General features: G+C 40.9%; 3 protein-coding genes across 4 annotated transcripts in view; 2 read left to right on the top strand and 1 right to left on the bottom strand.

The window, feature by feature from the left end:
* Nucleotides 1-2,728: 2,728 nt before the first annotated feature.
* ppox (protoporphyrinogen oxidase) lies at nt 2,729-8,362 on the bottom strand. Its single transcript, XM_079748224.1, has 13 exons — nt 8,181-8,362; nt 7,008-7,098; nt 6,554-6,688; nt 5,733-5,848; nt 5,349-5,481; nt 5,031-5,175; nt 4,614-4,807; nt 4,417-4,477; nt 4,034-4,152; nt 3,802-3,915; nt 3,543-3,692; nt 3,107-3,149; nt 2,729-2,988 (listed from the first exon to the last, which is right to left on the bottom strand). The coding sequence occupies exons 2-13, from the start codon at nt 7,089-7,091 to the stop codon at nt 2,852-2,854; spliced, it is 1,431 nt and encodes a 476-aa protein (XP_079604350.1). The 5' UTR covers nt 7,092-7,098; nt 8,181-8,362; the 3' UTR covers nt 2,729-2,851.
* A 995-nt stretch (nt 8,363-9,357) lies between these two features.
* On the top strand, nt 9,358-13,418 carry fbl (fibrillarin). The gene is made up of 9 exons (XM_079748316.1): nt 9,358-9,445; nt 10,194-10,358; nt 10,509-10,646; nt 10,785-10,879; nt 11,189-11,359; nt 11,558-11,690; nt 11,893-12,005; nt 12,248-12,393; nt 12,808-13,418. The coding sequence occupies exons 1-9, from the start codon at nt 9,436-9,438 to the stop codon at nt 12,830-12,832; spliced, it is 996 nt and encodes a 331-aa protein (XP_079604442.1). The 5' UTR covers nt 9,358-9,435; the 3' UTR covers nt 12,833-13,418.
* Nucleotides 13,419-15,603: 2,185 nt separating this feature from the next.
* dyrk1b (dual-specificity tyrosine-(Y)-phosphorylation regulated kinase 1B) overlaps nt 15,604-25,979 on the top strand; it is a 37,988-nt gene continuing 27,612 nt past the window's right edge. Inside the window, exons 1-2 of one of the 2 annotated variants that reach the window (XM_079748179.1) lie at nt 15,604-16,096; nt 16,194-16,304. The gene's annotated coding sequence lies outside the window, so the exon portion shown is untranslated. Of the gene's footprint in view, nt 16,305-25,979 lie in introns of both variants that reach the window. The other variant, XM_079748178.1, reaches the window with a different exon arrangement.

Genomic DNA, 25,979 nt, shown 5'->3' with positions numbered 1-25,979 from the left:
CCACACAGTTGATGCCAGCCAGGCCAACTTAAAGCAAAGCAAATCAAATCAATTGGACTCAGGGTCAAAACAAACACGAACACAAAGTGTTATTTGAAGCACTGGGCGATAACGGTGCAAAGCTGTCCATGCCATCATAGATTAGATGTGATAGAAGAGATTTTTCTTTAGGTGTTAGACTGAAAAAATATATAATTTGCGGTGTGTTTTAATATATACTAATAGGATTCAAACAAACCAATACTTTATTTTTCCTGTGAAGAAGCATCGGTACCCGTTTATTTTTAAATACATTGTTGTAGTCTTAAATTTTTAGATGAGGGCAAACCAAAAGATGTTCTTGTTTTGTAGTTGCTCTTTAGTGAAAGCACACAATTTAGGAGTCCTGACACTCCTAGTAATCTGTCTAAATGGAACCAATGGTAATCCCTCTGTATACATGTCCTACACTATACCTCTATTATTGAGGGTCTTGGCTTAGATTTGTAGCCATAAAGCACTATGCAATTCGCTGTCTGCATGACCACTTTTCTACGGCCCATCCATTGTTTAAGACCAAATTCATTAAAGACCATATTTAATGAAAAGGGTTTTGTTAGGCCTAAAACTTGCATTCCATTTCATGCACAGCACAAACAAATCGTGTTTGCCTTTCTATGAACAGTGCAAGTGTGACCTCACACGAGTTCTGAGCTAGAACGACGATGCTGTTCAAATGCAGTTACAGCTGGTTTTGTCATACATGATGAGCTAGGAAAATGGTTAAAACTCTTAATGTTTGCAATTGCATCGTGCAGACATTCTAGCCTTAGGAAGATGTTTACATGTGTCTTATTCATACTTGGAAGTTTTGACTTCCAAGAGTTTTTATGTCCGATTCCCTTTCTTATACCTAATATGTTTGGTGTCCGAGAGATTCAAAGACATGAGGCACAAAGCAAATGGACCTCAATACACACACACTGCCACTGGTCTTTAACCCTTTGTAAAATTGCAACTACTCAAACATTTGCCTGAGATCCAATTTTGAGACTGGATGGTACACTCCTGTTTACATTCTGTGTGCAGTATGTATGCATGCGTGCATTGTGTCTCAAATAATTTCCCATACCTATGCAGTGATTTAGACATTAGAGTTCAAGTAAACTTTCTGTCAAGTATTAAATGTTTGCATAGGTTTGTGATGTTCTGAGGTCCTACAGCAGTTCCAAAACATGGGGACACTGTAAATGTTCTCTAATTAATAAAAGATATGCTGGCTCAGTAATAAAGTTTGCCTTTCCTTTCATCGATTGTTATGATCACACCAACCACCGTTACCCTGTAAAATATATATATTTTTTATATTATTTCTTTTACCATGAATCATCAAATAATCATTGAGCAGGGGACTCCAGATGAACCTTGGGCCTCATTTATCAACCGTACTTACGCCTAGATTTGTGCGTAAGGAGTGCGTACGAACATTGCCACGCAAGGAAGGGAATTTGCCAAAAATGTACTTATACTTAGGAATGTGTGTGAATATAAGAACAGCTCTGACCATGCGTACGGACCAAATATAGGGGTAGAATAGCGATATTAAAAGGAAAAGGCAAAGCGTTTGAGAGTCGACGTATGCATGAAGCAATCAACATCCACATATGTCCCGTGTTTCCTTTAATTAGAAAACAAATGACCCCTTTGTCTAATTGTAAATAGACGAATTAGTGTCAAACCCGATAAGAGTGCTATGAAAAAAGGTTTTAATGTGGTGCAATGGCTTATCTTGTGTTATTATAAGACCTGGTAAACTGCTCTTCGCCGGTAGCGCGTTTTCAAAGATCGCGCTGATCTTACTGACGTCTCTGTGACTCCCGACCCAACTGAATTAACTGCATCAGTCACTTTTTCCCATGCAGCAAGCTTTCTTTTATTTGTAATGCCTCCTGCACTAAGTTAGCCAAAAAGTAACTTTTGGTTGAATTCAGCCTCGTTAATGAGTGTTTCCATTTTAGTGTTGGAGAAGTTTATTTTCTTCGCTCTCTTTACCATTAGAGTGGTGAGGGGGAAAACACATTCACATGGTTGATAAAGGGATGCGTTGTGACCTCAACCTCATCTTCAAACCATTTATCCGGGGTCAGATTGCGGGAGCAGCTCCAGCAGGGGCCATAGACTTCCCTTGCCTGTGACCATATATGGTTAATTGGAGGCCTTTCTGAATGCAAACGGTCTGAGCGTGAACGCGCATGGTACGAACAGGTGGGATTTATCAAGAGTCATTACTTACTGATGTGCGTACGATTGCCTTATTCACGTTTGATAAGAACTGATTTTTTTGCACTAAAGCACATCCTAAATTTCATTCGTAAGAGAGAATTTAGATCCTTTTCTAAGCACGGTTGATAAATGATGCAACCAATAAATGTCAGATTTAGAGAGAATAAATAGTGTCCGAATTCTATACATCTTCCCTTTTCCCTATAGTGAACATTAAATAGTACACTATTTAGGGTACAAGTGAGACAAACTGAACACAGCCTATATCTCCGAGGCGACAAGCCCTTAACAACCTTCAATGCTTTAAGCCAATTACGTAAGTAGCGAAAAATGTTATTAAAATGACAGCTGAGCCATTGCAGGGCATAGATTGTCCTAGACATTGATCTAAATATTTTTTAACACAGTATTTATCAATGAGCATGGTTTGCATATCTAGTGTTTAATAATATGAAATGTGTTTTGTCATCTTTATTGCCAATATTTCACATACGATTACACTGCAAAGATAAAGAATTTTTTTCCAAACCAAAATACAAAGAAATCTGAATGAACTGAAAATATACAACTCTCCAAATTATTATTCAGGTCAAGGTGTGGGTCCCAGAAGCTGTTCCACGGCAACGCGTCCACTGTTGATGACATCATTAACAGAGACCCCGTCGTAGGAGGAGCCCACGAGAGACAGAGGAAGGTTCTTCTCTGCCATATACCGACGCATACTCTCTGCAGAGACACACAAAAACACACGGTCCACTTAGGCACTCCTTGATATCTTATCAAACCTCAAACTATTTCCTCTTTGTGTGAAGACTAAGTGGGTGTATTGTTAAAACAAACTCACCAACACGTTTCCAGTGCCCAAGGTAATACTGAGGAATGCAGTTCTGGTAAGAAAAGGAAAACTTGACATTAGTACTAGTAGGAAATAAAATATAAAACAAGTTTTTCTTGTTCTTTGGATCTGTTCCATCTTTACGCTCATGTCAAATAAACAATATATATACAGGTATATTTCTAAGTGCACATTGCATAATATTTACAATTCGGTCATTTTCTTGGTATGTCACACTTAACCATAAAGAAAAAACGTAACTATTAAATACTTCTACAAATGCAACCTGACATAAAACCCAGTCATATCACAATTTAACGAGTGACCTTTCTGCATCCACCTTTTAACCTGGTTATTAGTATTGACCATTAATTCTAAAGTACTTTGACAAGATGTTCAGGTGGAACTAGGAAATTGTAGGTGCACACTCCCACCCCACAGTTACCTTCTGCAGGGCCACCTTGCTCCAGCTGGGGGGGAACCCCACCCCCAGGTGCACACGGACCGCCTGGGTCGCCACTGCCAAGAGACTCTCCTCGGACACAGTGTCAGGTGATCCAAACACTTCCTGGAACCAGGCTCCGCCCATCATCACCTGGCATACATAGAACCACGGACACCCAGAGCACAGTTTTAATTTCTGTAGCAAAACATCTGATCGCTTTGTATTTGTCAATTGTTAAATTAAAATCAAATGTGTCTACCGTTAATCTAGTGGTGACTCCTTCGGGGCTGTTATGTTGAGGGAAAGGCACAGAGTCGTAAACCACTCCTAATACGCCTTTATTCTCCGTGGATGGAATCAGGTGACCAAACCCCTGGAATTGGCAGAAGGCTCGGTGTATGTCATTTATACAGACAGACACAGACACACACAGTCACACACACACAGCCACCAGGTTTTTAATGTTGTCCAGTCCAGCTTCAGGTCTTTACCTCCACAGGAAGGATAGAGCCCTGGTACTCCAGGTTCACAACAGCGACAGTGACGTATGAGATCTCCTGGGCCTGTTTGCTGAGCGGCTCCAGAGTTGGAGGCAGGGCTGAGGCCAGGGCTAAGGAGTAGACCCGAATAGAGCGATATATCAAGGACATTGCTCATCAAATGTCTTAAAAGGAGGAGGAAGAAGCTGAAAATGATATACAAGTGTATTCATATTTGGAGTATTCCGAGCATCATTCCGACTGCACTTGACGTTGTTTTGGCAAGCTTAGTAGATCAGGTAGACTCTTTAGACCTCTGAATCTGAGCAGGGAATAGTCTGATAAGTCCCTATGTATGTATGTAATCATTACATTCAATAAATGTCCATGTTTACCGTCCGCTGGCAAGGCAGAGATGACGTGGTCAGCAGATATGGTCCTGTCCTCCATCTGGATCTGAATCACATGACCACCAGACAATCACAACCACAACCACAGCCCTGTTTCCACTCAGCAAGGTGGAAGTTGGTTATGAGGTGTGAACGGGTTGCCTCAGTAAATCTGTTCGGTGGCTTCATTCTCAGTCTCTCACCTCCCAGCCTGAAGAGGAGAGGTGCATCCCTTTAACCGCAGCACCGCTGCAGAGTTGGGCTTTTCCACTTTGTAGCAGCCAATCAGCGAGCCCCTCTGGGAGGCTGCCCATGCCCCTGAGCAGGGACCACTGGGCCCAGGACTCCTCCTGGGACCTCTTGGCCAGAGCACCAGGAAGGACCGCCTGATCCTGGCCTTCAACAACAACAACAACAACAGTCTAGGGTTAGTATTGGAGTATTGGAATACCCAACGTTGTATTGAGAGTTAATTACATACCCATTACCGAGGTCCAAAGTCAGCTTTTAGTTACTACTGGAGAAACGCCCCCCCCCGGGCTATTGCTACAGGCAGGTGACACGTGTTCAAAGGTAAAACACGTGCTCTGTATTTATCATCGGCCAGCGGGGAGACCCACCTGGGCCCAGCAGCATCCCCAGCACGATGGAGCCCCTGTGCTGCTCCGCCCGGTACAGCGGGGGGAAACACGACCGCACACTCAGCCGCCTGCAGTCCCCCGCAAACACGCCGCGACACAGGCTGTCTATGGCTATGTCCGCCAGCTGACCACACACACAAAGACACAGACACACACAGACACACACACACACAGACACAGACACACACACACACACAGACACACACACACAGACACACAGTGTTAAGCAGGTACTTTGTAATTTTGTACTAAACTTCCTCAGTAGGTCACTCGGCTCTTTCGTGTCCTTCTCCTCACCTCCTTTCCTAGCCTCCTAGATACAAACGAGTGGATGGACTCATCGTCCTCCTTGCCCTTCTTCACCAGGATCTCCTTAGCGATGCTGTGGATGATCGGCCGAGAGAAGGGGGAGACTGTCTGGAGAGCTCCCCTGTAAAAGGAAGGGACAGAAGAGGGAGAAAGAGAGAAAAGGAGTGAAAGGGGTAAAAGCCAACAAAACATGTTGCTGAAGCAAGATCACCGTATTTTGCATCTAGGTGTAGTGCGCATGTAAAAGATAAGTAAATGGAATGTGAATTATGTTATCCAACGTGTTAACACATCTGAGAACAATTTAGTCCCCAAAATGATCATTTAAGGGTTAAATGAGGAGCTTGACACTGACAAATGTAAGAGTTGTACCATAATCCTGAGGGCATCTTGTGTAGTTTCTCATTCACATAGAGGTATCTGTTCTTGGAGGCGTTGTGACTGTAGGGGACGGGGAGGATTTCCTTCTCCAGGCCGATGTCCTGCACCTGGACGGGGAAACACACCCAGGTGAACACCTGTCCTCCACCCAGGTGTTCTACAGTGCACCTCAACGCGATAGCCCAAACCCCACATCCTGTGTGCACTGCAGACAGACCTCAGAGTGGTCGTATTCTTGGTGGGTTCAACTTGCAAAACAATGAGCTTGTGGATTTAAGGGGTTCAATTGGGGAGTGTTGAACAAATCAACCCAGCACAACCGGATCATTCAACCCTCAGAATGCGGTAATGATCTGGTATCTTCTTGCCTATTGAAGACAATGGTGCTGGACCTCACCTTTGACGTAGGGATAGACCTTCTTCTATAAAGCCTTGAGAACATGTGGACACCAATAGCACACCAAGACAACCACTACAACTTATTGGCCAAATGTGTTTCTGTCAAACACTGCATGAGGAATACGCATCGATACTTAAAACAGTGTCCCACTGAGACTTCAGCCCCTCCACTGAATAGAATAGTCATATCATTTCCTGAGAGATTTATTTTGTAACGTTGAATGTATAGGCAGACTGGTTTTCATATTTCTTAAGGGTTTCTTTGCAAAGAATGCTTAACGTTTAAAATCAAAGCAAATCCCTGATCAAAAAGTGAGAACTCTGATAATGATAATTATTGGGTTACTGACGCAGCGAGTCGACTGAAGATGAATCACAACTTCGAGTGACCAGCACCCGGTCGCCGTGCCTACCAGGTTGAGTGTGTTCAATCCAACTGCTCCCGCCGGCCGTATGCCTCGGGGCCCATGTTCAAACACGGCCCCGTCCGGCCGCTGGGTGGACCACAGCCAGCCCCCATAACGACCGCTTGACTCCAAGAGAATGACCTTCAGGACCAGAGAGAGAGAGAGAGAGGGTGAGACAGAGGTAGTCTGCAAACAAAGACTCGTGACTTGGTGACACCATTTACATAAAATGCATTATAGTTCTAGAAAAATATTGAGAAAGGGATGAAATTATACCCCTTGCACATCACCATGTTTTGTATATGGTCCGATGTCTGTTGCACTCACTGTACTTGTTAGTAAATAGTTATCTGTAGAGTTAGTGAGCTGTTACTGGTAGATAGTTAATATTAGTAGTGATGGAAGAATAAAAGTGTAAATCAAATTGTATGAAAGTCTTTGAAGGGCAGGAGTTTGTTACCTTGGCAACTTGGGGACTCTTGGAAAGATAGTAGGCTGTTGCCAGGCCACCAATGCCCCCCCCTAATACTGCCACAGTCTTCATCTACTCTCTAGAGAAAAAAACAGGCGAAGATTCACACACACAAGCAATGAATACACAAACTTTTGATTATTTCACGTACAAACCTGTCTTTATTTCATCAAATTTTGTATCCTTGAATAAAAGGAAGATATTACTGTAATTTCTTGACTTAAATTCACTTAGTTAAGATTAAAACGTATTTTTAAAGTTTGCATAAATGTTACAGCAGTTAAGTTAGTAGGCTATAAACAAGTATGATATCAGCAGGGCGACCATGAAACTGGAATACGAAAAGAAACGGAATACAAAAACAGTGTGTTGGGAGTGGCTGTGCACTAATCTGATTGTGTAAATGGGTGGGTCACATTTGTGTGTGTAGAAAGACCATATTGGAATAGAGAAATGCTCATGCATGTCCTCTTCTTATGTTGTTGAAAGCCAGGAATTGTGTATATCCCTCAAAATCAGTGATGTTGAGGTGCTTCATTACAATGCTTTTGAAGCTGCCTCTCCGAAATCATTTATTCTCTTCTGGCCACCTCCCCCCCCAAAACAAGTGTCTAGAAGTCTGATAGGTGGATACAAGCACAAACTATGATGTTGTTACCTACTGCATACACACACACACACACACACACACACAGTACCATATCAATATAGCTCACCTTGGTTAAGAGCATAGCAAACAATTAAAGTAATGTATGTAGTAGTATGTAGTGTGATAACCATTTGATATGATTATGACGTCAATTATGTAGACTTCTCCCACAGTTCATGGGTTCACTTCCCCAGGTCCTGACTTTAGCCACACCATGTCCTTATCCCAAGACCTAACCTGAACTCTTTGGATTATACCTTATCGAAAACATCCTTAGTAATAGAAACTACCCGATACGAGCTTTCAGACCGATAGGAATACTCACACAGGGAGAAACAACATGGATCACGTATCAAAAGGATTCACAAGGATGTTGTCAGTGCTAGTCTGCCTGTCAAGTGAGGAGGAGTTTACACTGACTATACTTCGATGTGTTTTAAAAAATGATTGTAGGCATGTCGATTTTAAACTAGGTAGGTAAAATGAAATGTGTATTTGAGTAAACTACCAACCTGGTCCCCGAAGTTGTGTGAGTGATAGGTTCATCACAAGCGCCAATGTTCAATGAGACTTCAACGATTTGTTGCAGCAAATCCTTACTCACTAGAGGGGGTCGATGTTAAAGAAGAGCCGATGCAGGGATGACTAGAACACAGCCAATGTCATGTTACTAACACCTGCCACTGTACAGTACAGTGATCCACGATCACCAATCCAATCATTAACAATCAGGTTACGCCCATCGATATGTAAGGCAAAAGTTACGCCCCGTTCACGGCTTCTTCTTTAAACCTCATGGCTGTAGCGATGAAAAGGAGCTCACTCCGCCACCTGTTGGGCTGGAATGGGAAGCACATTATGGAAGAACAAGCCGCTCCAGAGGAGCCCCCTCTATCGGCTTCCCCTCCATCCGGTCCACCCACCACAAAAAAAATAAAAATAAACACTAACCCCCATCCAATACCTATAACAGCCTTGCTACTTTATTCTAGCAGCATAGATATGACTATAAAAAAGTGATTATACAAATGTGAGATTGTCATTCCTGAGCTCAAAATACACACGCTGCTGAGCTCACAGTGAGATGTGTGTGTGGGTCCTGGCCTCTGCATGGCCCTGTAATTAAAGAGGCCAAATACCACACAGCAAATCATTGCAGCCACACCGCACAGAGAACACACAAAAGTCAAATCCCACAGGTTAAGGGTTGCATAGTAATGGCACTTCAAAAATATGTTAATCAATGACCATAAACAAATTTTGAGGTGAAGGTATTCTTGACTTATGTTGACTTAAAGTTCACATTCATGCACTCGAATATTTAGAGCAATCATGTAGAATTTTTTTTTTAATTATTATTCAAGCCTAAGATGGGAATCCTAAACATGTAATAAAACAGATATGTGTTGTTTAGAAATAGCGGGTTGTCATCATAGTTCTGGATACATGATCACTGTTCGAAAATATAAGTAGGGAAATATAAGAAGCAAATATAAGTTTGGCAAAACATTTTTAAAAATTTAAATATAGGTATTTTACTAAATACCAAAAACAAGACAATGGAGATACACTCCGGAACAGAAGGGGGCGACATGCACGTAACAAAGAAAATCAAAGGGGAAGCTGGCGCTTCTCTTGGTGCATTGTGGGAACACTTTGGCCACATGTACATCTTGCGCATGCTCTTGTGGACAGTACCTCGTTGCAAGGAGAGAACTAACATAGACGCACGCCTGATCTCTAGACCAGGTTCCTGAGCAAATCAACATGAGTCCAGGTAAATAGCCTTCTTCAGCATTTTAATTTACTGCCTTATTCTTTTGGATTGCACCATTAAGATACATTTTCGAAACCGTGTTCAAACATACAACTGTTAAACTTATTAATCAATTTTTTCTCATCTGAAGGCCGGACATGCAGCGATATTTTCATTTTAATGCGAGGGAGTTGGAACTGATACTCTTATAACGTTAAAATGGTTCAACGAGTTTGTTAGAGTGCATTTTATTCCTGTTGCAAACAATTATACTTTTGACAAATGTTGACGTCGATATCTCAAAGTAGCCCTCGTGGGCCGGAGACACGTGTTTAGCTACACATGCTAGGCGAATGTTTTTTTTTTCTTTTCGTCTGGTGGGCCACTAGTCAAGACACGTTGTCGATTGTCGTATTGGTTAATTCATGAATCTTTAATAATCAGGCCACCGAGATACTGCTGCGATTGACCGGGGTAACTAATGTTACCCGGCCAAACTACGCAGATTGGTTTAAACCAAAGCGTGTTTGGGGCGGCATATCGGAGGTCTGGTTCATAGTAAACGGTTGTTTTTAAAGGTTGTGAATCCCATATTTGTACAAAAATGACAAACTCCATACTTTTGGGATGCAATCGTTATTTACCATGTCATGTTTCTGGGCGGAAAATCGTATTATCTTTTAAGCAAGCGATTGTGTCTAAATATATTCGACAGCAATTGTATATTACGGTGCAGATGATGGAGTGTTTTACTTCATGCTATCCACAGGATTCAGCCCTCGTGGGGAGAGGGGAGGCCGAGGAGGTTTCCGTGGAAGCTCCGGCGATCGAGGTGGAAGAGGGGGCTTCGGTGGTGGAAGGGGGAGCTTCGGTGATCGGGGTGGAAGAGGAGGCTTTGGCGACCGTGGACGTGGTGGCTTTAGAGGAGGAAGAGGTAAACAAGTTGTTTATGACGTTAAAAGTCCAACAGTTGCCCTATTGAGTATTCGTTTGTGTCTTGCTTTCCAACACTGAATAGAAAGTCATATTGGCGAAGGACATGGCGTGTTTTGCTTACGGATATATTTTTGGTCTTTTCTCATAGGTGGAAGTTTCAGGTCGCCAGAAGGAGGTGGATTCAGAGGGAGGGGTGGCGGCAGAGGTGGTCCGAGAGGCAGAGGTGGTGCAAGAGGAGGATTTGGAGCAGGAAGGAAGGTTATTGTGGAACCCCACAGGCATGAAGGTGAGCACATGGCTTTTTGTAACAAGATCAGACTCCACGGAAAATCCTTTGCTTTTGACAAAAGTTTTGCATGTTGAATGACTTGAGGGGTGAAATATGACTAGTACATTAACACATTTTGTCCTTTGTTCCCATCAGGAGTGTTTATCTGCAGAGGGAAAGAAGATGCCCTGGTGACCAAAAACATGGCGGTCGGAGAATCGGTTTACGGCGAAAAGAGGATGAGTGTTGAGGTAAATCCTTTGCTGAGAGAAAGTATATTTTCACTGGTCCAAGATACCCTCTCCCCCCAGCTGCTGTGCTGGAGTGGGCCTGAAAGTGTTTTGGTAGATGACTGTCTCTTCTCCACTGTGACTGGGCCCCACAATCCCTACTTGCAACTAGTATGCAGACGACAAGCTTACATATGTATACGTTTTATGAAGGGTGCAAGTATATTGTCACTAGTGTTTCATTTGTTTTGTGATTTGTTGGATAAAAACACCCTCTCGTCATGTTGTCCTTTAAAAAAGTTTTTTAACTCAAATTGTGTTCCATCTCAGGAAGGGGAGACGAAGATTGAGTACCGTGCATGGAATCCATTCCGCTCCAAGCTGGCAGCAGCCATACTGGGAGGTGTGGACCAGATTCATATCAAACCAGGGTCTAAGGTCATGTACCTCGGAGCAGCCTCAGGGACTACGGTGTCCCATGTTTCCGATATTGTTGGACCGGTAAGTTCTTAATTTATTACATCTTTAAAGATGATGGCCCAGAATAATCCATTTACATTCCCATGTAACGTTTTCTCCTAGATAACCCAGAATTTTACTGTTGTTTCTGTAGCAGTGTAACGTTCTCAGATTAAAAAGATCTAACTTAATGTGTGTTGCCAGAGCATTAGTAAGCGAGACGTGTCTTTTTGTTAACAGGAAGGGCTGGTTTATGCTGTGGAGTTCTCCCATCGATCAGGCCGTGATCTTTTAAACGTGGCAAAGAAAAGAACCAACATTATTCCAATTATTGAGGATGCCCGTCACCCACACAAGTACCGCATGCTGGTTGGTAAGTAACAACCAGACTACCTGCTTAAAAGATGACCAAGCATCCCATTTCCAGGTCAAATATTGACGGCTAATGATGAGTAATACCAACAGAATAATAATCGAACCCCATTTATTTTAATGACAAATTTGATTGTATTATAAATGTGTTCTAAAATGGCCTAGGGTGTATCCGTAAAATGTTTTTTTTCTTGTTTTCTTAGGTATGGTTGATGTCATTTTTGCTGATGTTGCCCAGCCTGACCAAACCAGGATTGTCGCACTGAACGCTCACAACTTCCTGAAGAATGGGGGGCACTTTGTCATCTCCATCAAGGTATGACGAGACATGACTTAGGTGTTTTTGTTTTGTGGCGCTGAAATTTTTCGGCAGCGCCTTGCTTCATCAGTATCTTAAAGGCCTTCCACCAATAGTTTTTGGGGGGTGGATTTCAACGTGCTATTTGTCACAACACAGTAACAGAGTATTCAAATCTGCAGGAGTAGTTCCAAGGCGACGACACTGTTTTCAATGGTGTATTGTACAGTGAAATATACCATGCACTTTTTCTCCTTCAGGCAAACTGCATTGACTCGACAGCAGCCCCGGAAGCAGTGTTTGCATCCGAAGTAAAAAAGATGGGTGCTGAGAACATGAAGCCACAAGAACAGCTCACGCTGGAACCCTACGAGAGAGACCATGCTGTAGTTGTAGGCATTTACAGGTAAGAAAGCTGAGACCAAATCTAATGTCATTCACACCTCATGGTACTGATACATGCAAATAGTGACCTCATTTCAAATTAAGTAAACAGCTTCTGTTTGCTTTTATCAGCTATTATTAACTGACAATTTGCATGAAATGCTTTTTATTCTTTTACAGAGCTTATTTATAAAATTACTGAGAACTAGATTTTTTTTATACTAAATATTGCATCTAAAACTTATTTTGGAACATATTGAAGTGACTTTCTTACCATTTTACAATGTACATAATTGTACTTCATGTACGTCATGACATGATTTGTAATGAAAAACTTTAGGCAATTGTCTATTTTGTAAAGTAGTTACTACTTACAACTATCTGTAACCGTTTCCAGTATGAACCGGTCCTCATGCTGTATTTCTCTGCCCCACAGACCACCTCCCAAAGCAAAGAAATGAGCCTTGGAGAGCATTGCCAAATGCTAAACAGACTTTGAAACCTCCATCCGTTTCCCCAGGCATCATAATGCCAGAAACCTCTTCAGTTCTTCTTCACCCTTATCTTGTCCATGCAATGTAGCATGTTAGAAAAGCAGCTAATCCAATGTTTTCAAGCAACCTGACATCAATTTGTGGAGAATATTTTTCCTTTTGCTCACGATTGCATTGATTAAACAAGCTGGGGGACAACGTGGATTTCAGGACAGGATACAGTCGTAGGCTTACTTTGGCTTTTTCTTTTGGTTGCATTTTTCTCTTGTGATTTAATTGTATTGTTTGATACTGTGCCACACATTTATCGTTATTGTCAAGGAATTCTTAATTCTAGAGGTCCATGACTTTGTAAAGTTGCAGAAATGTTGCTCATTCTGTTTCTGGCATCTAGATTATAGCCTGTAGAAACTTTTTGAATGTCTTTGAAAATAAAACCATTTCTGTAATTTCTTAAACTGTTAAAGAATTTTGGTTGAAACAAGAAGTCAAGGAAGCGAAATGTAAAATGAGATGCAGGCTCTTGTTTTAATTTTTTAATAAAATTCTTATAATACCACTACGTATTTAAATTCTTGACTAAGCTTTATAAAGCATCTAAAGTTGGTGTGTATTTGCTTTTTTTTTGGCATTAGTTGGTACTTGGTACCAAAATACCGCATTTAAATTTGACTGCAGACAAATGGATCTGAGGTTCTCGGTGGCAGAGTCCGGCCTAAATTAAACTCTTCAGCAGATGCCACCTGTTGAGTAGAATTTGTTGCATCACAAATATGCTGCTTCGAGGCTCTGAATGCCTTATCTGGTCATTCAAGTGATGAGTGTATCAGTATTGTCTCACAAGGCTGTACCCATAATGCTACACAGGTGTACTCCAGTGTTTCCCCAAGTGGGAGCCTTTCTTAAACTTGGATCGGAAGGCCAAGCTCCGTTTAGAGGGAGGTTCTGATGCCTGACATGTTTTGGAGCTGCCTTGGAGGGGTTGATTACTGAACAGCTGCCCCCTGGGTGGGGTGTACTGATGTGGCGGATGGGATCCCATTTAAAAGTAAATCTGCGAGCCCATAATGGTGGCGGGAGTGAGTTCATAGTCCTGCAGCATTACTTTGGGATAGGGTTTGATTGGCAAGTTATCAGATCCAATGTAGTCAGATTCTACTTCAAAAGTAGTTATGTATAAAGGGTAAACAAGAGCTTATTAAATTGTGACCCGTCTGGATATTACCAAACTCATGCCATTAAAGCCTTGATCACATTTCCAAAGTAATAAGTAAAAACCTCCCAAGAATCAATAGTTTAAATAGGATGAGAATTGGTGTTCTCACTTGTTTTCACAATATTTTTGCAAAATAATATGAATTATGAGTTACAGGTAAGGATATCTGGTCATGGTCCAGCTCTGTCATTTTTATGGTTAAGGAGGTCTGAACATGGTCCAGATCGGTTAAGGAGTTCTGTAAAAGGTCCAGATCTGTCACGTCGATGGTTAAGGAGATCTGTACATGGTCCAGATCGGTTAAGGAGATCTGTACATAGTCCAGATCGGTTAAGGAGATCTGTTCATAGTCCAGATCGGTTAAGGGGATCTGTACATGGTCCAGATCTGTCATACGGTTAAAGAACTCCATGCCAGAATGCTTTACTGTTGCAATCCAAAAGGGTTTCAATGTGAGGTGGGCAGTGGCGGCCGTATTCAGGCCTACTTGCTGTGTTAATATAACATTGTCCCATAAGCAAGTAAATTGCAAGGTCCTCTTTCAAAGGTCATACTTTTCTCTTAAATATGTAGGGACTTTATTACAGGCAGATGTTAAACATTCCCTGCACTTTGTGTGGATTCCTTTAGTTTTGCTGTTTGTTTCAAAGTGTTAATTGTGGGTACACAAATTGTCTGCCAGAAATAGTTTTAACCCATCACCACTGGCACTGATACTTGCGAAAATGTCCTGTGAGAATCAATGCACACACGCACGCGCGCACACGCAAACACTGCCTCTCCCTCTCTGATCAGATTAAACCCAATACAGACTACGTGTCCAATGTATATATTGCATCAGTGATCGTCTTTGCTTACATTGCTGTAGATTTCTCTAATCCGTACCCTCAAAGGAAACGTGCGGCAGTCTGATGTCCATTGGCTGGTAGATCACGGATTATAGTTGGATCGTTTTGAATGCAATGAGACTAGGTGGCAAAATACCACAAAATGCCAATTCACTCTTTCATCATAAACAAATAAACAAAGAGAAGATTTGCACTTAAAGCTGTGTTTGCCCAGAATAGCATATCGCCGAGCATGTATCTCTTTTTCACCATAACCCTTTGCATTCCCCGCCAGCACACCTGTATAATTAAACCAGAGTACCAATCTACGTGAATTCACGCATGGAAAGAAGATGCTAACGATTTGAGAAACACCCATTGGTGAACGTCGAGCTGCACCATCTCTCGTTTCATGGAATATGAAGGAACATGGATAAACGCGACCTAACGCTAGTTTGGATGGTACAATACGCATATGTGCGCACATGAACTCAGACGGGCATTCATTGAAGAAACATTTGTTTCTATTTAATACATTGTTGCTTAATTGAAAGCCATGTTGACATATACCCAGCTGAACGCTTCCGTCACAGCCTGACATCGATTTGTTTGGGCGGCCATTTTGTGGGGAAATCATTAAGGGAGCGCGCGGGCCCGTACTTGTGACGGGAGCGCGCATATCGTGCAGCCCCTCTCCTGTTCTATGTGGCGGAGATTAACTGAACTGGGGGTGCTGTAACCAAGAGACGTTGATATCTTTGACCGTGCCTCGGTAATTCTGTTAAGACTTGGATGGTGCGTTTATTGTCCAGCGGCCTCTCTACTCGCCGTTGGCCGCCCATCAGGCTGCAGTGGGCGGACGTCTCCGCCAAATGCGAATGCCAGCGTTTTAGTCAGCTAGCGTGCTAGCTTGCAGCTAGCTACGGTTAGCTTCTCGCCCTTTAAATTCATACGAACTGCTGGTGAGCTTGTCAACGTTGCTGGCGTCCGTCATAGATGTCACCTACTATTTTTCTACACTCAAGATAAACACTTGTCCAAGAAAGTACCGAATACAAGAAACAGAAGAGTTCATTGCTGGATGTTCATGATTATGGTAGCGGGCTGTCATCCCGCCCTACACCGCGGCTAGGCTGCACTGCGCCGGGGACCAGCCCCCTTCCACCGCCCGCTGTATAAGCCGCTACTGTATGAGTAAAAACATTTTGGACGTCCCGGACCCATGTGATTTGAAACCTATCTCTACTGTAACGACTCTGCAATTCTGTTGGAATTTCTGCTTCAGAGGAGGGACGACAAACCCTCGGAAGGGGTTAGGTTCGTGAGGAAGGAGGGAGTGAGAGAGGGGTTCCGAACATGGCCGCTTCAGGGAACTTGGTTCGACACACCGCCTGAGGTAAAGCAAATTAGCCGGGTTGGCATGCTCTTATTGCTATCCTTCTGTTGCCCATGTGTCATTTGTGTTAATATGTGTGAAGCAATTCATGTTACATGGTCCAAATGTTCGCTAGCTTCACTGTCCATTTTCCTCGTTGTCAGTGTTAAAAGTCCCGATGGCCCAAAATCTTAGGCCAGTACTGATCGGTCAGCCATACTTCATATATTGGGGCCGGAGGATGTAGATTCTCCCTCCCCCCCCCCGTTAAATGAATTGATATATGGAGGTGTGCATATATGAAAGCTTGGTGTTGGTCGTATTATTAGCCCCTCTAATGATGAGGATGGTGGTTGTTGAGGCATTATGACAAAATAAAAAAATGTCCCTTCAGCAGCCTTCGGTTTTTTAACAGTCGATTCTTCCTACCTGATGTTCTGATACAGTGCAGCATCTGAGTGAACCGTTTGTTGGATCTGGCCATCTAGCAAGCCAACGAACTATTGTGGTCACAAGGCATGATTGAAGCGATCAATGTGAGTATCTAGGCAGGTTTCACAACCAGCATCGCGACATGCCCTGAACACGACCCTCAAACAGAATAAAAAATGGTATCGGTGGACTAATGCACAGGCCGATGGATAAATAGATAGACGGACAATGCATACATTGTTGAATTAAAATCGATCGTATGCCAACTTGGTCAATAACACGTTTCAGTCAGTTGCTTAGCAGCCGTACCCAATCAATGCCTTCCTTCCCGTGAAGTTGCAGTATTTTGACCGCCAGTTATGCCAGTTGAGCTACCGCATAAACCCCAGCCCTCCCAAGACTTGGGGAACAGGGACACTGCTACCAGGGGATTGGGTGGTGGCAACTCAAGGATGATACTGCTGTTTCACAGCTGGAGGCAATGTGACTTTTCACCCATCTTCATTTTTTCGGTTGCATCTCATCTACCATGAGCATGCATATTATAACTGTAATAATATAAAAAATAGGCTGCAGTTCTATTGTAACTGCCGTATTGGACCATCAGTATGGTTATCTTTTATCATGTGTAATCCAATCAGACCGTGTCGTTGGATTTCATTCATTCAGATTATGGGCTGGAGAATATCTTCTTGGTCAATCATTAGGATGCATAAGAATGGACCACTGCATTCGATTTTGAGTATGCTTTTCAGTTAGATGGAACACTAGCAATAGTGGTGTGTGTGTGTGTGTGTGTGTGTGTGTGTGTGTGTGTGTGTGTGTGTGTGTGTGTGTGTGTGTGTGTGTGTGTGTGTGTTCTATTCTGCAAAAGCCACAATCACTTGTAACTGCATTTGTGCTGCACAAGTTTTGGTGCATGCATTAAAATTTGTTCCCAGGAACTGGCAAAGCATCTAGGGGAGGAGTTTGAAAGGACTGCTTCCACTTCCGCTATATGCCTTCATTACACTTCTGTATTCACAAAGGCCGACACTTAATAGTAGCGGTAGCGATTTTCTAATTATCTCAAAAATTGTAGCGACTACAACCGACACATTTCTACATTCTCAAATGTTCCTAAATATTTAAACAGAAAACTGACCCTTTTTTTGTCTATTCATTCCCACTTCACATTTGAGAAAGTAAATAAGCAATACATGAATTCATCCATTCGCCGAAATGAAGCCATGGATTTGCTATTTACTGTTCCAAGGGGCACACTGTCCATAGCCACCACTTCTCAGTAGTCTGACGACTCAAAACTCATTTTTCATCTGATTCAATAATTGATCGTTCTTGGTCTCTGGCAAGTGAATGTCCGACAAGATGAATTCTTAACTTGTGTTGAATCGGGGATCAACCAAAAACAACTAGCATTCTGTTATGGCCCTGCTATTGGACCACTCAGCCACATATTCTCCAGGTGATGTCTGTCATAGCAGGGGATGGTGGTCATCTTGATTTTGGCCGCTGATCCATAATCAAGTTGATTTCTCTCTGCAAACTGCTTGACTTTTGAATATAAGGAAACCAAGTAATTGAACAGATCTACTAACCCTAATTTTCCAATGATTCCTATAGCTGCTTTGAACTGTCCATCCGCCTGTGAAGCACTTGGGGCTTTTTTCTCTGCACTCCAATTTTGATTGTATGCTTTGGTTGTTATCAGCCTCACTAGTAGTAGTCTGTTTAAGATGAAACATCTACTAAATGTCTACCTACATATGCATAGGTCGAACCTACATTCTTTGATTTGAGCAAAACAATTAGGACTGTTTCTGTTTGCAGGTGCATATTGTAATGCAGACACTTTAGAAGTTCAAGAAGGCTACCGTTGACCACCCGGATGCGACGGCGCAACCATTGTGATAAAGGCCTATTGTTCAGCTGAAGAGCATCCGACTAAAAACTCAGTACTCACCACCCAAGGAATTTAGTGGCAATGTGTTTGAAAAGGTTGGTGTTGTAGGGCTTCATGAATCATCATTTTGAAAAAATAAATATTTTGATTACAAACCAGGACTAAACAATGAAATTTCTTTTAATCTCACTTCTCCCATTTTCTTTCCCTTTTGAGATTGATCATGTTTTTGCACTCTGGGCCTGAATAACTTGACACAAACGAAAGGGCAGACTATAGTTAGCATGGATGGCTATAGTTTGATAGGCTTCTAACACACTGTTGTTAAGGATTTCCTAAATAGCAGTAGCTTCTGTCAAACTATTGAGAAAGTAGATGTTATTAGAAATTAGCGATTGTACTTTATTGATATCAGCACCATGCCTTCATATAAAAACATGGAGCATAATTATATCATATTGACTTTGATTTAAATTGTATGTTGTATTGATAGACGTTTAGAAAATGGATATCCTTGAGTAACATCCATATCTTTTCCAAGACTGAAATCAACTCCCATAGTATGCTGCACTTCGGCCTGTGTGCTGCCCTCATTTAGCTAAAATGGGCACTGCAGACTTCATTCAAGATGCTTGAATTGTTAAACCAAACTAGGAGACAAATGTCACCTTTGCTGCATATCATTGGAAGATAGGAACATTTTTAAATCTACATTTTGACTATATTTGGTGTTACAATACAAATGTTACAATACTTACCTATAGGCCAACCAGATTACATATTTTTTATTACCCTTCATTTGTGTATGAACTTCCACGTAAATGAGGTCACTCCCCTATTGTAATACTTTTCGACCTTTAATGTACTTAAAATATTTTAAATGATACGATTCAAGATGTCCAAGTGACAAAGCACAGCGGATGATAATGGAGTTATCTAAGCAACCTTAATCTCAAATAGTCCAGGAATAAATCAGATCACTTTATCGACCTACAGTTTTTAAACCAGTTGGTAATTTGACTGATTGCCTTAATCCAATTTAAACACTTTTTGTGCATGTTAAATGATGACTGTTAATTCTGAATATGAATAAATGATTATACATATTGAACTTTTGCATCGTACTAGTCTACATAGATAAAGTGGTATAAGCAACCGAAATGAACCTGACTTTAATTGTTATTAGCCTGAAAGTGGACACTTAGGAAATATGACACTTGACTCATTTGGATAAAACTAAGTTTCTACATCTCCACAGTGCCCGCTAATGTCCTCGACCAAGCGCATCAAGAAAATGATGAAAGATTATATTTTACACTAGACGTGCCGTAGTAGAAGATCCACCATCTATAGAACATTACTCATCCATGTTTTGGTTATGTACTTCATATACATCTTACATCTGTCCATTGAATTTTTTTGCAAACTGCTATAGTGATGGCACATAACTTGTGAAGCACATTCCAGCTATTGCTACTTAAGGTTAAATGCACTTGGACTACAACTATATTCCCTGCGACATGCTTTGTTGAAAAGGTGAATATAATGACAGGAAATAAGTGAACAAAGTGAAAAGGTAGTTTCATGGTGTCTTTAAATCACTCCAGAATCTCTCATGCCCCTTTCCCTGTGAAAAGTCTGATCTATCAGGCTTGGGTAACACAATGAGACCCCGTTAGCTTCACGGTAGGACTTTAATAATTCAGGCTTAAATCAATGCACCAGACGATATTATACTGATGGATCTTTTCAAACGGCTTGTGTTTCAAACATGCGTCTCTTGGACGATAAAGCCTGATGCAACACATCTTTTCTTTTTTCATTATTAAGCTATATTAGATTTGGGTTGGTCATGTGTTTCTCTCTTACTCCTCCCTAAACTATGTCTCTTCCCATTTCAAGCAAAACAATGATTTTGTCTTTATTGTTTAATTGAAGTATGGGTGCTGCTTAATACTGTAAGCTTTTTAATTGGTGATAAAAAGAAATCCTCAAAGTTTTTTGTTGAATCATTAATTCATAGGCATGGCTCCAGAAAAACAGTTTGTATTGGTGGCACTGGTGGTTTAGCCTTTTTTTTTTTTTCAAGGCATACCAGTTCATATTTTGGGTGCACTCAAAACTCTCACATGCGCCTTTTTTGTGAGTTACCATACACATTGCTTATTTCTGCACATATGCAGTGTATCCCCTTCCATGCAGCTGTTGGGTATAGTGCACATGGGCAGAGGCCTAGTTTGACTACTAACCCACTGAAGGGTCTGGGGGTGCACACTTTTACCTTACCCACCTGCCTTCCTGTGTACAAATATACTTAATGAGGTACTATATCATTTAATCTCACCATTTGGGCATTAACAGCGATTCTATTTGTTTTCTCCAATTTCAAATGGTGCATATGGATATGCCACCCCCCCTCTTTAACTAACTTTATCGTCATTTGTTTTCTCTTCATCATTAACCAGCATTTAAACTAGTTAATAAAGAAAATAAATAATGCATTGAACGTTTTTCATTTTGGGGCAAGAACTTTATAAAATCAATGTTTATAGGCATATAAACTAGTTACCCTCAATATTTGTATCAAACATGAACCAATATGGTTTATTTAGTAATAGCACTTGACAGCGAAAAATACATTACTTTTCATGGTGTGACCAATCTACAACTCGACTCATTACTGTTAGAGCCTACATTGTTTTTTAAATATAAACGCCAGTAAAGTAAAACGCCATATGTTAATTATAATTAGGCCCATTGATTATTAGTATATTTTACTCCGATGGCTTGGAAGTGTTCAACACTTTCAGTCAAATGTTGAGTTCTAACATCACACTGCCCCATTGAGAACGGATGGTGCAGTCATTTAGTCGAAAGAACTGCATTTAAATTGTCGACAACTCCGCAAATCCAGTGCATAATGAATTTACAAACCATAATTTTGGCTAGGGGCGGATGCTGAATATTATCAGTGAGCTACTGTTAGTATGATCCCTCATTCTACCAAACTGTAAAATCCGATCTCTTACTTTCTGTGAGTGGTGTGCATCACTTAATAGTCCGTGATGACTAATGCAGATGCAACCAATTCAAATGTTAAATTGTATTGGACAGATTATTTGTCGCACTCTACAGCCCTGATAGGCATCCAGGGAAGTCACAATCTAAATTTACATGCACACCTTAATTCGTTGAAGCTGAATAATTGGATAAGTAGGGTATTTACATACTGATTACTGGCACTAGCACAATTGGAATACTCTCAGGATTATGGCACTTTCGGCCATCAAAGTATTCTAAAGAGTATCCTTTCACGTCTCATCGTTACGTACGTGAATCAACCAACCATGTCATTAAAGCACACAGTATTAACGGGCGCTACACCTGTTTCCTAAACTATGCTTACAGTTTCATTTTTTGGAACACGATTTTTTTACAATTTATAGCATATACAACCTAGGATGCAATACAATGTGATTTAACTTATGTTGGCCATGGACAGAAAAGGATTAACTGACGTTTACGCACATTTTATATGCGATTTGCTCAGAACATTTGTAATAATCAAATGGATGAGCTGTTCTGTTTGGTCCGCAAAGGGCTGTTTAAAACTAACGCAACCAAATGAAAAAATGCAGCAAAGTAGCAACCATGGAATTGAACTGGACATTTCGACATACTTGAACGCGAAGCCCACTTCAGCAATGCCAAGTTATCGACTATTCCACTATAAGGGTTATCCTTTAGAATATGGACGGCTTATAGTTGACTAAAGAATCTTTAAGTCGGGGTCAGCCCTACTTTGGTACCTATGCAAAATTAATACACAGACCACACACAATGCATTTATGATGCATTATGGTGTTTGAGTTAAAGGAACTTTTTTTTTTTTTACATCTCGTATAATCAAGATATGTTATATGTAAAAGTGGCTTAGTGCTGATATTCCACATTGATTAGCAGCGTTATTTGTGTTTACATGTCAACGCTTGCACTGTATGTTGTGCAAAGACATCTAGATGCTGTCTTCTAAAGTCATTTTAGCAATTATCAGTGATGCATTTGGAGGCAGTGTATGTGCAGGACGTCATGAAAGCAAAGGTTAGGGGAATTGGTTTGTTTTCCTTCCTTTGTAGATTTAATGATTTACTTTTCATTTGTTCTGTTAGTGATAAATTATATCAGCCAAAATGTGCAATATGATGGTTTGACAATGCCCCATATCAACTAGAGAAATTAATTTCTAACCCTTAACATTGTAAATGTAACTGTTTGCACGCCAAATGTTCGGATCTATAGCAAACAGGGATTGGCAGTACTTTGTTTTGCATAGTGAGTGAAGTGGCCAAAACTGTTGTCTTCTACCGTCATTCATGTTTTTTCCCGCTGCTTTTGTCTTCTGCTAGTTAGTGATAATAAAGGCTAGTCTTTTTAGGTGCTGAGCTATATGGTTACATCGTTGGAAAGAGGAACTGTGTTCCCTGCACAAAGTAGTAAAAGACATCATGTGAGCTTTTTCACAATGTTAACAGTTATAGTTATGTTATGAAATGTTACGTTTATTTTTATGTGAGTTGCAGTGTTGTGTGCTGTTTGCTTCCTACTAGGTCTATATGGGTAGAAAGATTTTTGGCCAAGTGTTGCAATACAGCATTTGGCCACCAAACCAGTCTTGATGCAGACCACAAGATTCTTCCTAGGGGCTTGGTCCCATGAGGCTATGTTTCCAAAATGCTATTTCATTTAAATATTTAGATCGCATAGTTTTGTTGGATCCATTTTGTGGCCATTTTTAACATTATGGACCCTTTACAGAGATGCTGGGCAATATCCATGAAGCATTCCCTGTGCTCTTCACAAGCACTGGAAGCATTAGGATATTGATCCTGCCAAAATGTTGTACAAGGTGGTAAGTCACCAGCACCTGCTATAAAGAAGCAAATACACTACATAAAAAAAACCTCATGGCTAATCCCCTCCGACCTCAGTGAGGTGTGGTCTCCCTAGAACCAATGGTTCTCAAAGGAACCAATCCAACTGGCCAGGAGAGCTCCATGACTACGAGAACGGTTCCAGCGCAAGGTTCTCAAAGGATGCTGAGGTGGCGTCTTCTTCATCTACCTCCCTGTGAGCTTCCTCTTCAAGATTATTAATGGAACTGGGTTGCTTATCCAATAAAAAAGCAGTATACCTGCAGTGATGAAGAGTAAAACATCTCAAATCATTGGGAAATATCTCTTTGCTATGAAGATGCTTTGTTTGTGAACCATCCCTTACCACAACGGCAAAACTCTGTTAATATCTAATTAAATTGATTATTATAGCTTGTTCGGTCATTAGCCAGGGAGTGAAAATGTTACAAATATATCTATGGAATAGTACTGTTATTGTTAAGGAAAATCAACCCATTACGTGTTAATATCTTTGAAAGACTGATTGCTTGTTCATAACGTCAGAACCATATATTATATTTGAATGAAGAACAAACTGTATTTGATCAAAATTAAGAAATGTGTTGTTCCAGTGTTGATGAATACTTGCCCTGCCGTTTCTATTGCTCAATCAAGGGTTAGAACATTAACATTGAACGGCCATCCCATAGTAGTGATAGCATACATCATCGCGTTGTATAGTTTCTTTTCTGCTCGTTCATATTGTATCAATACTGCATTTAAGGTGTATATATATAAACACTTGCAGCTTGCAATAGCCTCTTTATGGTGTATTGAGTGATTTTGCTTGATATTTTCTAGTCGTATCATATTGAATTATTTTGTTTTAAAAGGACTGAAGTTAACTATGACCAAACAAATTGATTAGAGTGTGAGGCCGTAATGATAGGTTGATAGGGGATGATAGGTTATTCATTTACTGGAGTTCTATTAGTGGTACAACTGTCCGATTCTTGTCCTGTTTTGTTGTTACTCTGAACATTGTAAATGCAGCTAATTTTCCTGAACAACCCCAGGACTACAACTGATCATTAACTATGTACATGGATGATCTTGACCCGTTGACAGTGACTAGTGGTATAAGACCCAAGCACAGAAGTCAAGACGCAAGGCTGATGATCAGGGAACTCTTGGAGACGCATTACATTTGTGTTTCATTTTCAAGAGCAAAGAGAAAAAGGGGTGAGCCACAACCCCAAACAGAGGTAATTAGGATTGTGAACATTACTTTACTGTAAAATTATGATTAGGCTGATTATGTCTTCATCCAACTTTGAAACTGTTGGTATGATGGGAATAGACAGCCTAGCTACGTTATTGTAGCCATATTTACGTTTATTGCATAATAAGTTATTTGAAAAGTTTACCAAAACATTAAGATGATGAGGTTGCCAAGTAGGTCATTTAACATTTGATCTAGCATGCAATACGTCATGCACTACAGGATAACTACCAATAAGTACACACATTAAAATGGGAGTGAATGACAAGATGCATGTTGGCTAATTGATTTACTGATCAATGGATACACTATTATTTACAATACACTACTTTTAATATAGTTACAGAATGTATAACATTTTTATACACAGTTACATCTCAACACTGGTTTGTGTAGTTTGTTGTGTAGAACACAAGCTAAGTGTGAAGTTAAAGTAGGTTAGTTTCATGCCCACAGTACACAATGAGATGGCAACTTGACTTCATCAAGTGGTTCTGGTAGTGTAAGCATGCTTATAGGTTGGAGTCTAAAGAATTTAGACCCTAACCCTATTTCTGAGCCACTACAACCTGAAAATGTTGAGGGAGTGACTTTGGTAGAGAGATTCAAAGGGTTGTGTTGGGGAAAGTTTTCCCAAGTTCAGGCATGGACTTTGATGTGTGATATGGTATTTATTGGTCCATTCCAGTAGACTGGAATGCTATTTACTAAGTTAAATATGTATTTACGAAACTACAGGGTATCTGTGAAATCAAGAGGAGATTATATATAATTTACAAAGTGTTTTCAAAACTAATTTCAAAACGTCATGTAACTGAATGAGCTAAAATTAAAAAAAAGAAAGTATTTGCCCTTTTGCTTTACATCTTTACGTGTTCGATTTAACGATTTTGAAGTATTTACTATTCTTTAACTGGAAAGGGCTACGCCGTCCATATGTTTTTGTTTTGCTTTACATCAGTCTTCTCTAGCACCGCCAGGTGGTGGAAAGAATATATATAATTTCACTCTGCTTATCCGAAGACACTCTTAAACACTCCCCTTTCCGTTAGTTTCCACCCCCACCCTCTCTATCCTTTCTGCCTTGCCATAAGCACCCTGCAGTGGCAGCATGGTAATTCTGCTCCCCTCTCTTTCCACTGCATCATGTTTACCTAGCAACAAGCATCACCCGCGGCCGGCCCTCC

Source organism: Pollachius pollachius, assembly GCF_949987615.1.
Source record: "Pollachius pollachius genome assembly, chromosome: 1".
Lineage (NCBI taxonomy): Eukaryota > Metazoa > Chordata > Actinopteri > Gadiformes > Gadidae > Pollachius > Pollachius pollachius.
Note: the sequence above shows the minus strand (reverse complement) of the source record. Positions and strands in the feature narration are given on the sequence as shown.